Genomic DNA, 21,864 nt, shown 5'->3' on the forward strand with positions numbered 1-21,864 from the left:
AGTACACAAAACATTTTCAGGTGGTAACCAGTCAGCAGGCTCACCCTAGTGAGGGGTGGTGGTGTGGGACATTCATCACACAGTACACAATAGCATACTCTGGTGGGAACCAGTCAGAAGGTTCTCCCTAGTGAGGGATGGTGGTGTGCAGGGCACAAGTCCTAAAAAAAGAAGTGGGGGGACGCAGGAAGTGACGTCACAAAAGGTGGCTTGCACCATCAGACTCATTGCCTCCCCTAGCACACTCCTTTGATGCGATTGCATCAGAGAAGCCAGCGCGTGAGCAGCGTTCTAAATGAGCTCCGATCTCGCCCCAGAGAGGCCAAAGAGTGAATGTGTGGCTCGATTTGCTCCAGTAATCGAGCTCCTGGTAAAATAAGTGGGGGACGCCACGTGATAACCCGACTCGAACCCTGGTGGTGGCGGCCGCTCCTCACACAGTACACAAAGCATACTCTGGTGGAAACCAGTCAGCAGACAACCCGAATGCACCGTCGGATTGGTAACATGGGCATTCGGGCAATGCCCGAGGGGCCGGTATCCGAGTTCCAGCTGTGGGCTGCTTTTGTGAGCAGTCTGGGGGGCAGATTTGAGTGGTGTCGCTGTTGTACGGATACAGCCAGCGGCCCAGTGGGTGCCTGAGTTGCCTTTCTGGAGGCAGATGGGCGCTGATTACCTCCCGTTTATCAACGGCAGAGGTGTCACTCCCTTTCTCTCGCTGGGCGGCCCATTATGGTATGCATACCTAGCGGGCAGGTTGGCCAGGGCAGAAGTGGCCTCACTTGTTTTCAGGTGCGTTTAACACCCCACCCCTTTTCTTATAACATTTCGCCGAAGCAGTGTTTTGAGGAAAGGCAATGTGCAAATGTGGCCCACTTTATTTTAGTGGCCCGGGCCGATTTTGAATCCCAATCCAACCCTGGCCGAATGTTGATGCCTAGGATGGTGGCGTGGGCCGCTCCTCACAGTCAAAGAAGTACAGACCCCACACATGCGATAAGACGCGGGTCCATGATTCAGGGGCACGCCTTCTCAACTAACACCACATGGGCCACAGGAAAGGGCTAGGTGGAAGCTATCAGGCAATGATGGCCACAGTCCGTCAGCAGCCACTACTAACGACACGCTGTGTGCAGACACAAGCCAGCGTGTCCCACCTCCATCACCAGACCAAGCATACCAATACTGCGTCACATGGAGGCACCACGGAAGCGCACAGGCGGACAGCATCACTGCTCTTTCCACCCCTGCATCTGCAGGGGTGGGCTGCATGGATGCATGTCTGAAGGAGCTGGGTGGACACACGTATCACTATCCCGCAGGACACTACGTCAGGGCGCAGTGTATACGCATTCCTGTATTTGTGGCCGTGATGGGGACATGGCGTCCTGAATGTGTTGCAGGAAGTTGTGAAGGCCATCTCTGCCTGGCAGGGCAGCGCGCGACGCTCCACACCGCGTCCAGATTACACTCGGTGCTTCCGTGGCCTTGTGTCATCACTGGCAGGACGTGCGCTTGTGCAAGCGCTTTGTGTACACGTTCTCATGCTCTTGGCGCAAGTTCCCATGCTCAGACGTTACAGAAGTGTTTCTCAACAAGATCAAGACACGAGGGGCGCACACCAATGACTGCCACGCCCCCTCTAGGAGTATCCAGGAAAGATTCTTGAATAAGCAGCAGCCTATTCTGAATGCAGCTGCTCGGATGCTGCCGGGAATCCCTAAACACATATCAGCATCTCTGCCTCCAAAGCAGCTGCACCGGCCGCCCTCTAGGGGGCGCAGTGGTGTTACAGCTTTATGCAATGCATTGAAGTCTCAACACGACATAGGACTGAGAATCTTAGACAAAAATCTCTTCCTTACACCCGGCTCCCTCTCACAATTTAGTGGTCCCTAGGTTTAAAAACTCATCGTGGGAAGGCAGGAGCCGTGTAGTGTGTATGCACTGCCAGAGGATGGAAATCCCTGCCTCTCAACCTTAGAGAAGTACAGACCACTGGCCTTTACAGAGGCATTACGACTTGGCTTCTTACTCAGTAGATTCCCTCTGCCATGCTCAGTGATTTCGAGTGTTGTTTTATCCTTCGAAAGGCACTGAATTCTGGCTCTTAACCAGTAGAATTTCCCGGTTTCTTTTAAATCTTCACGAGTGCTTGTTCTAACCTTTCGCTAGCGCCTAGACACCTTCGGGTATTAGAAGCGCTTTACAAATCTTTTTTTCATTTCATTTCATTTCTCAGTATCACACTCACTGAGCCATGATTTGAGAATGTGCTCTGCCGTGTCAGGACGTGTGGGATGACAACCAGGGACCCTCATTGTTTCCTGCACAGAATGGTGCCCGCTGTGGTGACCCCCTGGTAGAGTAAATGCACAGTGTGTTCTCAGACACAGCTGTAGAGTTCAATGGTGGCCAATCACTGGCCAGCCTGCAGCGGGCTCCAGCTATAGTGACCTGCCTGTCGATGATAGTGCAGGGCTGACGGGGACATGTTCGGTCACTACCTTGGAGTAATCTACCACTCGCATTCCACCTTCTCTCACTTAATGCAGTCAGCCTGGTAGCCACTGTCTCTCCTGCTTTGTCCAATAAAAAATCCAAGGGCCACTTTGATTGTAAAAAGCTATACTTTGCCATTAGCACCCTGTGAGCAATACTGGAAGCAGTGGCGGCCCCTCTGCTAAGGCGGGGGAGCGTGGCCCCACTGCTGACAGAGCAGTGTAAACAAAAAAATAAAATGCTAATAACTGAAGTTATTAGCATTTTATTTTTTGTATGGTCAGGCTAGGGCGGGGCTTGACTCCCCTGACATCGGGGAGGAGGAGTGGTTGTTGTGCACTCTGTAAAATGCGCATGACTGTTTGACCGGCCGTCTCAGGCTGGCCAAACAGTCATGCGCACTTCGTATGTTCTCCATACAGGCTGCATTACAGGCTGCATGGAGAACATGCCCAGGCCCTTATTCCCTGGCTGCACGCCGAATCACGGCGCTCAGACCAATCACAATGCTGCATTGCACCTCTGTGATTGGCTGTGGCAAGACTCACTCGACGTGGGAGAGTCAGAGGAGAGACGCGGCGACATCAGCTGAGTGATTTTTTTTTTATTCAAACACGCCCCCCCCCCACCCATACCTTAATGGCCGCCAGTGACTGAAAGTAACTACTGTATTTTGCTTGCATTCTAGGTGCATGGAAATGAACCAGACAGAGAAAGTGGGTGTGTAGAAATGCATGTTTTGCTGCATTGCCTACATTGTGGACCACATTATCAGCTGTTAATTGCCCTTTCCCTCACACCCAGAAATGCGAGGCAGGATTTAACAGCGATCAGTGCCCTCTACAGAAGGCTTTAAGCACGCTAAGCCAGAGCAGAAAGCAAAATCTCTTAATGGATGCCTGTGTAAAGGCATAGAAGTCTCATAGTCTCTTGTGTGTGATCAATACACGAGAAACGACACTCAACAAGAATTACACACAATATCTAGTGTACAATCAATATGAAGGCGGTGCTTATAAGGTAGGGAGATTCACCACACTCCCCAGTCTGTGATCAAAGATCACTAACGTAGCATCATCCAAGCCTCTAGCACACGCCAATATAAAATGCATAAAGACCATTCAGATATGTTGACATTTTCTCAGTTCTCTTTTTTATTCTTTCAATCTGTTGCTCAGTTGAAATTGTTCTTAGCCACAAAGCCAACAAGTGTTTCGTCACACAAGAGATTAACCTGCGACTTCCTCAAGGGCTAAAAGAATACAGAAAACATTTTCCATTGCAGTGTGACAACTTATTTTGTAGTTGTTTACACTCCTCCTTTGGTGACATTGGTGTAAATCATTGTGTTACATATATGTTTCGATTTGTGACATTTCTGTGGAAACCCAGGCACAAAAATGAATCTTATATTACATGTTTAGCCAACATGTTCATATGTTTTTGGAGACATTATTTCAACCATTTTTATATTGTGAGAAGCTGGCCTGGTAAATGTTGTACACTTATGTAATTGGACAACTTGCACCAGTCCAGACAACCCTTATGGTGATTTAAGAGGTCTTAGACATCCTTAGAAAGCTCTCTAAATGGAGCAGCCTTCAGGCTTAGTCAAGAAGGTGTGTAAAGCAGCTTGTTTTACCAGAATGCAATTTTATAGTATAGATTAAGTGGAAAAACAACCACAGAAAGTATTTATAAAAATATGTATTTATTATATAATACTCTCATATAGAAATAGCTACTACCCGGAGATATGCGCAATGCACACAATACTTTAGCAAAGAAACACTGTATATAGCACAAAATACACAGTGGCCACAGGGAGAGATCAAACCATACACTAAGAAAGTGGTATAAGAACCATGACTGGAGTCAAGACAATGTTGAGAGAACGTAGAAGTGCTGGGGACCCAAGGAACCACCCAAGGAGAGTAGATAGGAACCCCAAAGAGAGCGTTTGCAGAGTAGGAACACGACCGCTGGCTCCGTACAACTCTATGTGTAAGTCGCGGTTGGATTTTTAAAGATTAAGGATCCTTCCCAACGGACCCTGAGGAAACCCCGTGGAAGACATAAGGTTGGAGAGCCAACCCACCCGTGGATACCCTAGTACCCACGTAACCTACACAAGGGAAGCCGGGTGCATACGTGTGAAGTGGTGTCGGGAACCGCAGTTGAACACAATGGAGGACTTCAGGAACAGATCCTCCTGTCCTACACATATTGAGTACTAGGGGTTCTTACTGGCACCTTGGTGACAGTGTATGAAATTAATAAAGATTCTTATCATGTGCCCAGTCGCTTATTATTTGTGACCAACTAATCGCCAAAACATGCTCTATGTTAAGGCAAATGAATCCTCTCAATTCAACACAAGGCACCTGCCCGTTCTTTATTAGTCCTCCTATTTCAAACTAAAGTTAAAAAAAGAAGAAATTGAGGCCATAACTTAATTACTAAAATTATTTAAACCATGTCATAAGCATCATAAATAGTGTCTTCCTGTCCTCAGTAAAAATGTCATACCTTAAAGCTGGTTGTAATTCTGTCCCTGAAAAGTATACTGTGTGACCTGTAGTCTTTTCTGTAGATATGCAAAGTGTCCATCAGTAATCTAAATCTCCAAGTCTTTAACCCGCTCTGTGCTTCGGACGGCCCCCGGCAGTCCGACGTCACATTAGACCTGTGCGGAGGACGGCCGGGGGCCGTTCGAAATACCCCCACTCCATAAATCACCCGCACCGCAGTGGAATTTGCGCTGTAGTCATTGGGTTAAAGCAGGTATCAATTCCTTAGAACCTGATGTACTCACCCTAAGATACTGAAGCTCTTGGCCGACTAGCAAGGAATTCTATTGCTACCTCTGCCGCCTGATACAAAAGATACACCGAGTTAAAGATACAGATACCCAACACCAGCTCACTATACATACACCGGAAGATGTCTAGATGCGGATTGGAGCCCCTAGGGAGATATGCCACGGCCACAGCACATGATGTTGTTCACATTTGTTACTGTCTTGTTTAGGATATATATACGCCAGAAAGAAAATTGTGCCACACTCGTATATTTTAATCACTGCATATATAATGTAGGGCCTGCAGGTCGCACATGGCTGGAAATGCAAATAAAATATGTTTTTAAAAAAGCATTTTATTTCACAGAGCTTCCTTTTTAGGTCTTGGCCAGCGTAGGCTGCGCTTGCGAAGTCTCGTTGGCGAGATTTTATGTTTTCCAGAGTGGGGGCTTAAACCCGCCCTCTTCTCCATTGGCTGAATTCCTAAACGGAGGCCAGCCATTGGAGAAGAGGGGTGTCTGTCCATTTAAGCCCCGTCTTTTTCGGATTGAGGGGCGTGTTTTTTCATGTTCTTGCTCTCCTCTTCCCATTGGCTGGATTTTTACATTCCAGCCAATGGGAAGAGGAGAGAAAGAAAAACACGGCCCCCAGTCGGAAAACGACGGGGCGTTTCTCCGAGGCATTTCTGCTTCACCTCGGAGAAACATGGTGGTGTGGAGCGCTCCTCTCTTGCCTTCCGGCGGTGGCGAGAACTTTTTATTTTTACTATTTTGGGGAAAGCTATTTAATTTCGGAGGTGTTATATTTGTTTCAATTTCCGTGTCCTGGGGGCTTCGCCCCCCTCCTACCCCACTTCGACGGGGACCAAAAACCACAGACTTCTCCTTCGACTCCCCTCCTCTTAACCCCGGAGACCCCGCACTGGTGACCACCCTGCCCCCGTCAGGACGCATCGACACAGGAAAGGCCGGGGACCCGCGGCCTATGGATGCCCCGAGTCTCGCGTGAGGAGGCGGCCGTCAGAAGGGCATCGGTAGGCGGCGGAGCCAGGCGAGGCCGGGAACACGCCCCGGGCCTGCGCTCTCAGGTCTTCATAGCGGCGCGAGGAGGAAGCTGTTGCCACAGGATCCAGGTAATGGAGGCAGAGAAAGGGGGGGTTGATGGAGATACTGGCCGTGCTGTAAGTGGCGGATGCACTGCCTAAGGGGTGAGGGCACGCAGGCCTATGAGGAAGTGCAGATCTGTACAGGGTGCAACATCTATGTGCCAGGGAGAAGGATGGCAGGTCCTGAAAACTGGTTGCAGCCATGCACTTGGGGTTTCGATGTTGTTGTAGGGGTTAAGGTGACAGTCAAGACATGTCATGCTTGCAAAAGGCAGGGGAGGGAGATACCGTAGAGCCTGAATTCCTTAGCATTCACCAGGAATGTACCCTGAAATGGCTGGCTGATAGGTGTCCCGGGATAGAGGGATCCCATCGTTTGATTTTCAAAGATGTACCTTGCTAGTCCTCCGGTGTTTTCTCACGGGCTGGAGCACACCCCGCCGCCCCGGCCGGAGCATGGGCAGGCAGGGAGCCTGAGTCCCCGCTCCCCCACCCCAGCAGCAGGACGGCGCCTTTTTCTCGCCCCCCTCGGGGTCCTATTTCATGCCGACCCCTGACTCCGTGCAGCCCACCCATGAGCCGCGCCTCTACCCCCGGCTGCGCCCCGGGGCTCCTCCCAAGCCGCGCCGCAGGGAGTCGTCCCCCAAGCAGGGATCCCGGGGTGTTGGCGGGCTGGCGCACACCCCGCCGCCCCGACCGGAGCACATGGTTTAGTAGAAATTTTTATTTTTAAGTTTGGGAGTGGCACGTTCTTATATTTGGTTGCATGTGTCCATGGCGATCTGCTGATATTTTTAACTGCTTTAAGCCTGGTACGTCAGAAACTTAGGAAGGGGGTGGGTGGAGTCCAGAAGGTTATGACATCTATGTAAAGGCGAATGAAAGCTAAAAACTATTGTAGTTTAACCTAGAGATAAGGATGCGAACTGGAGCGTCTAAAAGGGCAAGAGGAGTAGGAGATAAGCGGATCCAGAGATCCGGGCGGTAGCGCCCGCGGAAGGAGAAAGGCAAGATACGAAGGATGAAGGTTTTTCGAGATATGGGCGGTTGGGGTCTTGGTTTTCTGGCTTACTGGGGTCATCTGTGACTTAAGCGCAATAAATTGTGTTTATGGGTGAGGCCGGTTCTCCTCTCCACCCCCCCCCCCGGGTTCCTGATTGCTTGTACGAATGCCCGCAACTTTAAATGTCAACCGTCTGAGCCCGCTATTAGGCGCTGTTGATAGTGTGAGCGGGCAATAATTGGCATTTTATTTCATCAACAGAGTGGTCTGCTTACTCGATGCCAGGTAGAACCCTTAGCCTGTGCAACTTGTACGGGTAATTAGCATTGTTAATCCTGGCACTGTTCCACGGTTTAAGCCGATAGGGGGTGCTGAACCTCCCGTGGTGGGTGGGGGAGGTGACTTGTAACCATTGTGTAGACTCTTGCAGGTACCGCCCATCCCGCACCTGGAGCAGCCGCAGTCCAGTGAACTCTCCACAGCTGTCACAGCATGCCCTTGGTCTTCTACTGTCGAGCCCTCGCGAATCTTCATTATCATCTTGGTCCCACTCCCTTACTCTGCCCATCTCCTTTTGTTTTGTTTCGTTTTACCATTAAAACGTGGTTTGACCTATGCGGGGATGCCAGTTAGTTAGGATAGAAGCATTCGCCCCCTTGCTCATGTCTTGCAGTGCATTTAATGGGTCTAACTAACCTATGCTTCGGTAGTTCGTATTACACCCCCTTTTAATGCCTGCTGTGATAGTGCTTTCTTAACCCCTAATTTGGCTATTTTCACAGGTTAATAAATGCACTTGCAGTGGTGGCAGTAGGTCCAGTGTCTCTACGGGGTTTTAGAACGTGCCGATAATAATGATTATTTCAGGGTATCGTTGTAAGAAGCGTCTGTAATTTCTTACATTCCTTTTAGTGAGGGGGGTGTAATCTAAAAGCAGTTGTCTCCCACAATTTGAAATGAATACATAACTTCATGCTGAGCTGTCCTGCCATTGTGAGGTTTTTGAATCGGGTGGGTAGTGTGTGGCGCAGTGTGTGTGGCGCTCTGTGTGTGTGTTTGTGTGGGACTCTGTGTGTGTGTGTGTGTGGCACTCTGTGTGTGTGTGGCGCTCTGTGTGTGTGTGGCACTCATTGTGTGTGTGTGGCGCTCTGTGTGTGTGTGTAGCTCTGTGTGTGTGTGTGGCTCTGTGTGGCTGTGTGTGTGTGGCTGTGTGGCTCTGTGTGGCTGTGTGGCTCTGTGTGTGTGTGGCTGTGTGTGTGTGGCTGTGTGTGTGTGTGTGTGTGGCTCTGTGTGTGTGTGGCTCTGTGTGTGGCTCTGTGTGTGTGTGTGTCTCTGTGTGTGTGTGCGTGGCTCTGTGTGTGTGTGCGTGGCTCTGTGTGTGTGTGCGTGACTGTGTGTGTGTGTGTGTGGCGCTGTGTGTGTGTGTGTGTGGCTCTCTGTGTGTGGGTGTGGTACAAATGCAATAGGTCTCATATTTGCGAGAGATTAGGCTATTGGGATTGTGTTAGACCTGTCTGCCCTTTGGGTAGTCCCTCCTAATTAATTATTTATTTTGTCCCCTTTTTGCCCCTTAAACCTTTTTATCTTTTTATGTCCACTGGATTTTTTGTGGTATTGACCTAGGGGTTAGATGCTCTTTTGCCCTCATAGTCCTTTTTCCTGAGGCCTAGGTGCCTTTTCTGACTGAAAAGTAAGGGACACGCAAAATGGTGGCCAGCAACTGCCATAACTGACACTTCAGGAGAAAGGGACCATAGGATTACACTAAGAAGGTACTAGAACCTTCTGGAGGGTTCTGGTAGCCAGAGCCAGCCTATATAAGGCCAGAACCAGGACGGCCATTTTAGCTGTTGGTGGAGAGTGACCAGAGGAGCCTGAGTGAAACCTGGTGAGGAGTAAAGCAGTAGCGAAGGGAGGAAGGCGCACTGTGAGGGGTTAGATCGTCCCACGGGCCGGCTGCTCTACTGTGCTGGTGTGTCCCCCTTCCTACTGACTAAGCCCTAGCACCGCTACCTCATCTCTAGCTCCAAATATTGACTTGTGCCCCAGAAAGAAACGTGGTTGGGCTACTCTGGATAAGCTGCTGACTGGCTTGGGAATTCACCCAGAGAAGCACCCATTTGTAGGGGGAATTGATTTCTGCCTGTCTGCTTCTTCGGGACCCAACCTGGACTGCTACCTGAAAGTGTGGAGGAGCGACACTTTGGCGTTCCACCCAAAGTCCTGGGCACCCGTAAGGCGAAGGGAAGGACCCTACCGTGCAAAGGCTTGCCGCTATTGTCCCTGCCTCTGAACGGCTGACGCATCTTCACCGGGCCGTTGGGGAGGTCCAGCGGGGAGAGCCGCTTGAGGATCGTAACGGAGAGGCGGCTTCGCGGAAGTCAGTACTGAGCAGGCAGTGTCGCGGAAGAAGGGGGCGGGAGCCCGAGGAGGCTGGCCGGCGTCTGTTCCCTCCCTTCCTGACGCCTGAGGTGAGGGCGGAGCACTGAGCAACCAGCGACGCGGAAGGAGAAAGTGCGGGGTGATTCCGGCTTCGTTAAACACCCAGAGCTGTTAGCGCCACGTCTGGGGACACCTCAGAACGACGTTGCTGTGGTGAGTGAAGGAAGCGGAGCTGTGGGACCGATCCGAGGCGAAACTCCCGGTAAGACTGTGCGGGGAAGCGCCGAGCCTGAGTGGGTGACGCTATTGCCTGACAGAGGTTTGCAAAGGAGAGCCTGAGTCACATCCAGCTACCGGCGTGGGACAGAATAGAGAGCAGACCTCTGAGGCCGGCCGTAAGCAGGTCTGGGGTGAACTTTAGACTGTGCTTATACGAATGAGTGGAAGTGAAGCAGGGGTCAAGATTGCTAAATCCCCAACAAGTTATGTGAACTCCATTGAGACATTTACCTGGGCATTCTGAACAGAAAGGAGCAGAAGGGAGTGTCATAAGTAGAACTGGGCAGGCATCTTACTGAATCTATTTATATGTGAAGGCTAGACTACCTCATTTTAGGTTTTTGCTAACAGAATTGAATGAACAGCCTAATCTGAATGTAGGAAATATCTATGCTTTCTAACTACTAAATTGATGGTGCATACTTTGTTTGTTTAAGGTGCAGGAGTTGAACAGCCTAATCTGAATGTAGGAAATATCTATGCTTGCTAACTACTAAATTGATGATGCATACTTTGTTTGTTTAAGGTGCAGGAGTTGTTAGAGAACTCTCCTTTCAGAGTGAAGGAACACAAGGAAATGCCAGTAATGATTTTCTTTTATGAAACTGTCTAGTTGCTAATTTCTTTTGTGAAGCTAATCTATGTACTGTAACTAAAGACTGCTAAGTAACAAAGGGGAAATAGAGAATTATTTTCATAAAGCAAACTGTATTTTTCTAACATTGGTGTAGTGTCCTTATTTTTGAGTGGATGGACGTTATGTTACTGAAGGGTGTGACGCAAACTTAACACATGTACCTTTGAGTTAGGCCTTCCCACTTAGTGCCAAGCTACCCTATGTGACTTGGAGATCCCAGGTCCAACAGATTGTAAATGACAATGCCATTTACTTATCTGTTTTCAAAACCAACACATAAATAAAAAGTTTCTCATTTACAATGCCAATAGCTCTAACTTTTCCGAAGGCGAGACCGTTGCATTGTAAATGCTTGTTTCATCATCACATGATAGCACTTTGAAATACACAAGTGAAACATGTGCGCTGTACAAAAACCTCTTACGTTTGATATGATAGACCATAATGTTGCCCCACCTTTTATAAGAATTTAGGACACATATAGGTTACACATGACAACTGAATTGCCTGTTGGATCGCTAATGAAATTGGCATGGGGTTCGGAACGTTTTAAAGTTTATGTTTAAAAATTCTCACTTTTAATAGATTCTTCTCAATGTCAAGATAAAGGGCCTGATATGCAAAGCAAAGTTATGGTCACAAAGATCACATTTCAGTCTTTGCAACTACAAAATGTTGTGTACAAAACTAAAATTAAGCTTCAGTAACACATTACCAAATCACAATTTGGGTTTTCAAATAATACAGAATCGATATTTGGAAGGGCGTGTGAAGGGAGTCCCATCTAAATACTGATTGTTAGGCTAATGCATTTATGTTTTGCAGTGTATATATGCTATGGAAGCTACTGCACCTCTAAAATATACTATTCTTCTGTAGTACATTGACACCACAGAGTAAGTTTTACAACAAATATATAAAGAAAGACAGTAAAATGCAATATGGACCATGTAACGTTTGGCTGACAGGGTTCTGCCTTTACAATGTTTATTTTCGCACACTTGGGATGATTCATAGGTAGTTGCTTGCTTCAAAGCAGTGCTTTCATGTGAGAGCTTGTGATGTGTGCTGGTCAGTTTTCTAAAATTAGCACGGTCATTGTGAAAGTGTTTTTTTCTTTACCAGCACTAAAAGAAGATGAAATGTTTTTAGCTTGTTTAGAGAAGCTAATTATCTGGCAAATTAATTCATCACTGTGAATTTCTCTTTTTCTGTAAAATACCAGCTTGGATACCACTGAAAAACATTCATTAAGAAGGATTACCACGTGTTAGTGTGTACGCATTCTCTTTCCTTGCAAAAACACCGGTTCGGTCCACCTACTGCGTCGGTGCAAGTCCTTTTTCCCAGTTTAAGTTCAGTTCTGCCTCTGTGTGTCCCTCCAAAAGCAATACACGACTGCGCTCCAAGATGATGCTTTAGTAAATGGCAACACATTTCAACCTTAAGTTCTTTGTCACAGCCTGACAGGACATTTACTATTCAATGTTCCGGGCACAGAGCCCCCATAATGCACTGCAGGGCTTTATAGCCTGATGCTATCCCTTAATGTTGTGGAGGGCTGCCTGGAGTGCAGCAGCCCCCCAGCGACATACAAAATAACAACAGTAAGTCTCCTTGCAGGAGAGCTTACCATAATATTTAAAGCACTCCATGCTGGAGCGGTATGATCTTCAGCTGGAGTTCAAGGGCTCCTCATGGTTGGTTCTATGGCTGTGCTTTGTGGTCTGTAAAAATGAAAAAGCCTCAATGACACGTTATTCATTTATAAATGCTTGAAAATATTTTATGACAATCACTATAATTAAAAATGGGAATGTGGAAATATACAACATATACATTAGATTATAGTTATTATTACAAAGCCAATAGGTCTGATTTATATAAGTTGATGTGCTGACCCCTTGATAAAGTCAACTTTTGGACACAAGTTATAGTTACTTGAGATAACAATAACTGGTGAGTCTATGGTTTTGTTAGTTTAAAACTGTATGTTTTAACTGACATTCTCACCTAACTATAGCATCCTTTTAACCTTTGTTTTTAGGTTTTGCCTGCACAATGCTTACACTGTGCTTGAGAAACATATTGGGGCAGATTTACAAGGCCCCCTTTTAAAAAAAAAATGTATACATTGAGGCCCAGAATTTTTTAGCACAACCCCAAGACAAAATCTAATTTAAGTCTTGTAATGCGCACAAATGTACTTATGGCAGTCCTTAAACACATCTGTGAGGTCTTAAGATCCGATGTCACTTCATGTGATGTCACTTCTTGCGAGGTCATGGGTTGTGATGCCACTTCCTATGATGTCACCGTGATGTCATGCGCCATGATGTAACTTGCATACTACCTAACTTGGTTAGTTCTCCCCACTTCTATTTTTTAGGACTGCCAGCCCCTTTGTGTGTGCGTCACACTTTCATATCACTGTCAGCAAGTGAAATATCAGCAGTGTGAAGAGTGACCCCCTTTGGTTCCTGTGCCCTACCTGTCATCAAAGAAAGGTCTCACTTTAATGTCGTCAGAAGCACGTGCACGCAGCGGACCCCTCTATAGGCCAGAGCCTCAGTCAGGCCCCGAGCTCGGCCACCTTTTCCAGACAGTTCTGTGTCTTCTATGTAGAGGTGATGATACTCAAGTTCTTTACAAACACACAATAGAACACACCATGTACATACAACGCGGCTCTCTAAGACCCTTTGACCCCGTGTCACAAGGGGATGGAGGTCACAGCAACACTGGGTGAGGGTTGGAATTCACCCCCAGCCTAGAGCAAGAGATTTCATTTATAACACCCAAGTCGTAAAGGAGAAAGTAAGCCTACCTCGTAAAGAAACCAGCCCTGGTATTCGGAGTATGTGGCACAGGAAATGTGTGCATCAGGTATCCTCACCCCGGCAGGTTGAAACGAGCTTGAGGCAGTTTAAAGTGACACTAAAGTTTCATTCCTAAAGATCTTAAGAATCCGTAACCAAGGGTCACCAGTCATGAGACAGACTGATTACTTACCTGTTGAAGTTACAGGGGGCAAAGTTCCTTGCCTGGCACCCTCCAGATGTTTTCTCGCGCGGATGGACTGTGCTGATGGGGAAAACATTCAAAGATCGCATTTCTCCCAGGCTGCTATCTCCGAGAGTCGGGGGGGCTGGTGCGGAGTCAGTCACACACACGCACTGCGCGGTTATATATTACAGTGGTAGGTAGGGCAGTCTCTTACCTGTAGCGCCTCGCAGGCCAGCTCCACGGTGAGGGTGTCTGTGATGTACTGCACGCAGAGCTGAAAGGAAAGAGGTGAGAAGTCAGAGCACAGCACTGCAAGCCACTTTATAAAGAGTTTCAATTTACAATTTATATCCAGGGCCACTGGAATTATGGGGCAGGGGAGGCCTAAATTACGCTGCAGGGTTGCGTAAATTATGCACCAAAAAAAGGCAAATTAAGCAGCGTAATGCTGGCCCATTTTGTGATAGTATTCTTCATTGTTTTGTCATTTTTAGGTCTCGCCGATGCAGCACGCATGCGCTGCATAGGAGGACCTTTATCCGTAGCTCTGGTCATTTTCAAGCACACACTCATGCTTGTGGTGGCATCCACCTTGCTGGAGCGAGCAGGGGCACGGCACAAGCAAGAGTGCAGTGCTTGAAAATGAGCAGACTGCTCTTCCAAGCGCGCGTGAGCCTCTCTCCTCGCCCACTCACTCGCTCCGCCCTCTTCGTCTCCTTTTTGCTCGCGCAGCTTGTTGTAAGTAACGCTTGCCTCTGTGTTGCCCCTGCTTTTATTGTTTTGTGAAAAAAGGCTCGCGCTGCAGATTGCTTCCAGTGCTGCATGAGCTAAGTGTGGGATTCTTGTGCAGCTGCTGCTTGTGGGTTTCTTGTTTAGTGCGCCACAACCTCCAAGGCTGTGCTTGTTTTGTTCGGCATGTTTCCACCACTGGTTCGTGTGCTTTGCCTGCAGTGCTAGGGTGACTGACTACTCAGCTACCACCAGCGGTATTCATGTCCAGCGCAAGAGTGGATTTCAGAGCTGATGACCATGCTGTGCCCTTTATGGGTTTGAAAAGGTTGCGCCAGTGCTGCGTGTGCGCGTGCTGCGTGTGTGAAAGAAGCGTTATTTGATTTGCTAATGGGGGGCCACTTTTATTTTGGTGCCCGGGCCTGTTTTTTGTCCCAGTATGACCCGGGCTGAAATGGGGGTACGACTTTAGAGGAAGCTTCGGTACCCATGGCCGGAGATGAGGCAAGAGTGCAAGGATCTCAGGACAGATCTTCCACCACACACTCGAACTGGGGGCGCACCTTGGTTCAGAGCCGCAAGGACAATAGAGAGCAGCCAGGGCCAGATCCAGAAGCTGACTGGAAGTCAGTGCAGTCTGTGGAGGACTGGTGGGATGTACTTGCAGCCAGAAGCATAAATCAGAAAATGTGCAGTTGCACAACCAGAAACCTCCTTGTTACCAGTCAAGTTCTGCCTTCAAGGGAAGGCTGAATGGGTCTGCAGCAAAGCCTGGGGCAAGAAAGACTCATAGTTAAAGCATTGGTAGCCACAATCCCTGGGCATCTTGTGGGTCCACCCCTTGACCACTCCTCCAAACACAGGTATGGCTAAAGGTTGGACATTTCATCTATTACCTGAGCTTATCCCAGTAATGCAAGTGCACAAAATAGGAACAGAATAAGAGTCTTCGATAGAAGACCACTCTTCAAACTGAAGACCACTCCTCAAACCCACTGGCCTCACAGTTCTCATCAGTATTGTTAGGGTCAAGCAATCACTTCCTGTTCTGCTCCTCCCTAAAGTACAGTCGCCCAACTCCCCTTCTCGGCTCCATACCCTTCTCGAACCCTGCTTCTTCTCCCCTACAGAACACTTGAAAAATGCTGGATGTTTCCCAAGATTCGCCATGGACGTGTCAGAACACTTGGAGAGAGAGAGAGAGTCTAGAGTGGACTCCGCGTCTGCCTTTAGTGATATATCACGACACAGAGATGCAGTACTCGGCTACATGAGTGGAGTTTTATTTTGCTAGTGCCTACTCGGAGAACTTCTATGTCTACCTATGATTTCAATCTACTCGAAATCTGGGCAATTAAAAGAATTGGATGAGGTGGGCTCACTTACGTAATGTGACATGCTTCATCATAGGCCACCTCATTCCACCCTGGTAGGATGACACTGATACTCCAACTGAGTCTGCTTGAGACAAGCAGAGGTATCATAAGTAGGCCCAGGCAAAATTTCTCTTACACTGATGTAATCTTATATAATTTTGCATTACGCTTTTTGATGCTAAAGTCACAAAATTACACCATAACGCCGTGTGGCATAATTTTAGTGCTGGGTCAGGGGAACACTGTAGACAACCAGAACACAAGCAGCTGTTGATAATCATACAAAAGGGGGGTGGGGGAGCCGCGAACATGTCCTTGCCGGATTACCCCATTGCCTCATGGTCATTGTAGTTCAGTATTCTTCGTTTTAGTTCAAAGTTCTCAAAATGTTAAAAAAAGTTCATGGCCAGTGCCCGTATATTCTCAAATCATATCCCTAGACATGTGTTTCTGTTGATAATCACACTTGTGTTTTTTGCACTTTTTTTTAAAAAAGAGCAAAATGCATCTCGAGGCCAAAATGGACACAACAAAGCTTTTACTGCCAAAATATAGCACTAACTTCTGGCCCTGCATTTCGGCTAATCTTTGCGCCATTTCATGGAATTACCTAAAAGCAAATGAGCAAATTAGAGGATTTTTGCAGTCAAAAGGTTTTTGATTTAGGGGACAGTAAAAAAAAAAAAAAATTGAAAAGCTGTGTCCTACAATCTAGGTACAAATGAACCAGTAAATTACAGATAGACTGTAGTTCAGCTTCAATTCCAATTTACAATCCAGCTTATTTTCCTATTATTATTTACAGAATATGAGATGTTATTTCGCATTAGTCCGAAATGCATTGGGTGAATCCTCAATGATTCCTGTGTACATTTGGGAAGTTTAAGGATGTCAAACTAGCAATTTGCTAAATATTTGAACTATTTCCTGTGGATATAACATGGAATAAACGATGATGGAAACTACCATTTCTTGAAGTTTGATTACAATTCTTCAGAATGTTTCTACGTCCAATTGGTTGTGCCCAGAGAGACGGCACTTATCTCAAGTGTCGCAGACTGTTTCTTGATTACCACACCTTGTTGGGGAGTGATATCTCAGGAGCACACCACAACTTGTAACACAAATAACAACTGCGGAGTGCGTAACACTAACCCTTTTTTGCTAACCTTTTTTTTAATGTTATTTCGCATGCCATTACTTTGCATGCTATTACTACGCGGTTATTACTTAGCAATAACCAGTACAACGCACATTTTTACTTCGCATACCATCATATTGAAAGTGTTAATGTATGCGAAGTAAAAACTTGCCTAGTAATAAAAATGGTATGCGAAATAATGTCATATTTTAAAAAAATGATTAAAACACAGCACTATATCAAATACACTACCTTACACATCTAAAATACTAAAGCACTACACTACCCTAAACTATGGAAACACCACTACACTACCCTAAACCCTAAATCACTACCCCCTACACTAACATACACATTCCCCTACTCCACTCCCTACACTCACTATATAAAATACACTACTCAACACATCTAAAACACTACTAAAACACTACCCTACACTATTGAAAAACCACTACACTACCCAAAACCCTAAATCACTACACCCTGCACTAACATACACATTCACCTACTCCGCTCCCTACACTCATTTACTACCCATCACAACCCCTGACACTACACTAAACACTAAATCAGTAAACTACAATACACTAACACTACACTACCCTAAACCCTAAAACACTACCCGTACAACCCCCAACACTACTCTACACTACACTAACACAAGTACACAACCCACAGCTCTACACTACACTAACACAAGTACACACCCCACAACTTTACACTACACTAACACAAGCCCCACTTACCTCTTACCATGAGTTGTTCAAATGTTCTCCCCCTTCCGGCTTCCTCTGTCGTGGGCAGGCGCAGAGAGTGGCGCCCTGAAAAGCAGCAGCAGACCCCTCACTGGAGTAAATGGCCGCCGTGACGAGCTCCAAGAGCAGCGCACGCTCCCTAAGCATGCAGCGTTACTACGCATGCGATGTAACAGAACGCGCACTAAAGGCAATGCGTTGTTACATTGCATGTGTAGTAACGCCTGCGAAGTAACAGCATGCGTACCAACAGCCGCGCACTAATGGCTGTTCACCGTATTTACATTCTGTGCTATGTTACCTTGTTATGTTTACAACGGAGGGTTCTATTGGCAGAGGGATTTACATGGACCTGGGTGGCCCTCAAGTAAAGACAACTAGCCTCACGATTGAAGTCTAGTGTTTGAATATGGACGGCCCCATAGATTTAAGTCTCCACAAAAAAGCCCCTGCAAATGTAAAATGTAAATGCAAATTGATACTTGTATAGCGCACTACTCACCCGCAAGGCTCTTGTACGAATACCGCTGTCGAACCCATCCTGGCATTCCCTGTGAGGCGTCCACTCCTGGGCACCCCCAAGGTGGAGGCCAGGCATCCTTAGCGTTGTGGGGGCCGTTGTGGAGATTAAGCAAGCTATTGCCCAGAGTTGCAGAGTGGGACTCCATGATTGGAACAGGCACCAAGGTGAGAATTATCAGGTCCGTGGAATTTTTGAGCCCAAAACCCGCCGAGGCGGGGAATTGAACCCTGGTCCCGGGTCAGACCTCTGCATCAGGGTCTGCCGCTCTAACCATTGAGCCACACTTCTCCACGGGAGCTGGCAAGCTCCAGCAAAGGGCATCTGCAGGGCCAGGTGAAGGACCTGGCACCAGGACCCAATGGCACCACGGACAGTACAAGTCTGGAGATGAAACCAGCTGGCATCTGCACTGGGCCACCCCATGGAGGCTAGACTGCACAGTCTCCAGCGGAAGACTGCGTGAGATCGCTCGTAGACCACTTCTTTGGGTTGTTGCATGTAGCTAAGCCTTGTAGAAGTCCATGATTCGCTCTCTTGTGAATCTGAAGACACACAAATGATGGACTGTTCCCATGAAAAGCAGGGTCAAGACTGATTTGCATATGGCTGGATCCAAACTGGAATGGCGAGCAAAAAACGATGGATTTAACCCTGTTCTGTGACTGAATGTTTGATTTGTTTAGCATTTCCTCCATCATCTGTTCTTTTTGCATCTGGTGTGAATCTGACCAAGATATTGCTTCTATTGCACAAACTAGCGAGATACGTCGGCTTGAGACAGCTTTACGCATGTCGCCTTAGCAGTAACCTTAGAGCTCATTTAAAAAATACAGCCACAAAAACTGTCCCATGAGAAGAGAAAATGACAAAGCTATTGATAATATGGGCTAGGAGTCTTAACTCCTTAACCACGGCGCGGGAGTTCTATTGAGTGGGCGGGGCCGCGTCAGGCAACGGACGTGCGCATCACTATTGAGGTAGTGCTCGCAACGGCCAACGCACGCAACGGGTTAAAGAGGGACCCTTACAGTAAACTGCAAGAGCCGGTCTCCAAACCACTGCTCATGCACTTAGGAGTTCCACCAAGGAGGAAGGATCCGGCAGGACCTCGGGTCCTCGGTCACGCCAACCCGCGGCTCAGGTTCCCACTCAACAAACTGTTTGAACAGCTGAGTTCCCAAGACACTTCAAGAGCCTGCTTTGCTGGGCTCTTGGAGATCTGCCTATTTCTTGGAGATTTCCTGGAAGTCACATACCACTGGCTTGGATGGCTGGACAGAGCTTCTCTCTTTACTTTCCAGGTAATGCACAATGCAGTACAACAACATCTGAGCTGGAGCACCGAAGGCAAAGGACCCCCAGGTCAGGACCAGAGGCGAGGACTGTGCTTTAAACTCCCTTTACTGACACACAGCAGCTACAACAGCATTACAGAAGACAGACCTGCATTTCCTAAAATAACTGGAGACGAATCTGCAGAAACCCATGACACCAATAACAAAACCCCCATGTGATTTAACCTCCTGTAGGCTCCACTTTGTCCTCTTTCTTTGCTGCTTTTCAGCCAGGTGACTACTGAGAGATTTTTCACTGGAGTTTTGTTTGTACCACTTATCAGTATTGCATAAAGTCAGGGGAGCTGTTCTAGTGTATTGCAGTTTTATGGTGCCAATATTGCAGTTTATGTCAGTTTTGTTCTATGCTGGCACAACTTTGTTAGGATTAAGTGTTACTTGTTCCTTTCAGGGAGTGCCACTCACCCCAGCATCCAAGGGTACGACTCGGCTCATTCTTACGTTCAGGGTTCCATGGCGCCTGGTCCATGCCCATCAAGGAAGGGGCATGGTCCTGTCCTGTGAGATGACAATGGTGGTCAACACTTCCTGTGACCACCACATAGCTGCCCTGCAGTTCGGACAGTGGTGCCTCACTGCCATCCACTATAAGCGGGCAGTCGGGTAGAGTGGTGGCTGGGGAACTGCTGAGACGTGTTTAAAGAAGAGAGAGGAACCCCTTGGTACAGTCAAGGGAAATTGGGTTATCAACCCAAGATAAAAATAATTCCCTTGAGAAGAATACAGAAAAAGCTAAAACATAGCCTCAAGGTAAACTATAGAGTCAAAACTAGTGCAATCTCACAAATATAAAATACAAAAAATTTATTGTGAAGTTAAGAATAAAAACAATTCATTTCATACCTATACATAATGTGGTTATCTAAACAAAATAGTTAAAAAATAGAACATACAATTAATAACACAATCTATTGTGGCCTGCACAATTGAAAAGACAGACAAAAAAGTGTAAAACATAAAACTTGTTAAATACAATTGGTACATTCAAAGCTGTCGAATAATCACTCCTATGTATCACCACAATCAGTTTCAATGTAAACATGGGAGGAGGAGGCTTAAATTGTACAAAGAATTGGTGTTGACGCGTTTCGGTGGTTTAAGACGGGAATGGAGTCCACCTTTGTCAAGACATATGTTGGTTGTCTGTCGTACTTAGGGGTCTGTACAGATACCCTATGCAGATGATTCCTAGAAGGTAGGTGATTATCGAAGTAAGTAGTTCTCAGCTGTATCGATAGTGGCACTCGAATTTTTGAACTGTCGTTATGCCATTTGTTTAGAAATATATTCCTGCTACCAAAAGGGATATGCCCGATGTCTCACTGGTTAAAAACAGGAGGCAGGGGGGGCGTGGCTACGCGAGCGGCGATGGCGGTTGTAGCCTGATAGAGCTCCCGCCGGCCCGCCATTGATCCGACGAATTATCCTGGTCCCCGAGCCACTGACCTGCAGCCAAAACGGGGATAAGATTACCAGAGGTGCCAGTGACCATCCGGTGTGTTCGGTGGCGATCCCGCGCTCCCGAGCGGAGCTGGGCGGCGAGGTGCGAGGTGCTGCCTGGTGGACTGCGGAGCAGCCGGGGCCTCGATTTTGGAGCAGCCGAGGAGTGGGTTGCGGCCGGGAGACGGCCGCGGCGCCCCACTTGCCCTGGGGCAGAGAGACTACTGGCAATCATCCCCCCAGGGCCTGGCTGGGCCTGGGGGCAGCGTGGACGTGGAGGACGGACCGGAGCAGCAGAGGCGGCCTGGTGGCCCGGGCGCAGCCGGGACCTCGATTTTCACAGCCCGGTGTCAGGGGCCGGCAGTGCAGAGGGGAGACGGACGCCCTGGAGAGCCCGATCGGCGGTGAATGTGCCGAGGCGACTATTCGGCATACCGGCAGCAACTGTGAGTAGTGCCCCCCCCCGCCCCCCCCCCCCCCCCCCCCGGGCCCACAGACCAGAAGGGACATCAACGCTGTGGCGCGTGACGCAGGGGGTTCACGCTCCGACTGGAAGAGCAATACCGGTCACTGAGAGCCACGACCAACGGCGGCTGGGGGGGACAGCATGGTGTGGGGGAAGTGACTGAGGTCCACCCGGCGCTGTACCCAACTATAAGATGACCCGAAGTGACTTGTCTGAGACTCCCCCCCTCCCAGGGGCCAGCAGCGGTCAAGTGGCCCTAATAACTCTGCCATCATGACCAGGGGGGTAACAGCTCCACTAAGCAAGTAACCATCGATAAATTCACCGGGCCTAGTGGGGGCCCTGGGCCATCAGGGGGCGGCCTG

At 47.9% G+C, this 21,864-nt stretch overlaps 1 protein-coding gene across 1 annotated transcript in view; it reads right to left on the minus strand.

Moving 5' to 3' along the window:
• BTBD19 (BTB domain containing 19) overlaps window positions 1-21,864 on the minus strand; it is a 1,094,395-nt gene that overhangs the window by 394,701 nt on the left and 677,830 nt on the right. The window contains exon 4 of the mRNA XM_086952302.1: window positions 13,929-13,988. Coding sequence (XP_086808428.1) covers window positions 13,929-13,988 — 60 coding nt within the window. The remainder of the gene's footprint in view (window positions 1-13,928; window positions 13,989-21,864) is intronic.

Source organism: Lissotriton vulgaris, chromosome 1_1 (assembly GCF_964263255.1).
Source record: "Lissotriton vulgaris chromosome 1_1, aLisVul1.2, whole genome shotgun sequence".
Classification (NCBI taxonomy): Eukaryota; Metazoa; Chordata; class Amphibia; order Caudata; family Salamandridae; genus Lissotriton; species Lissotriton vulgaris.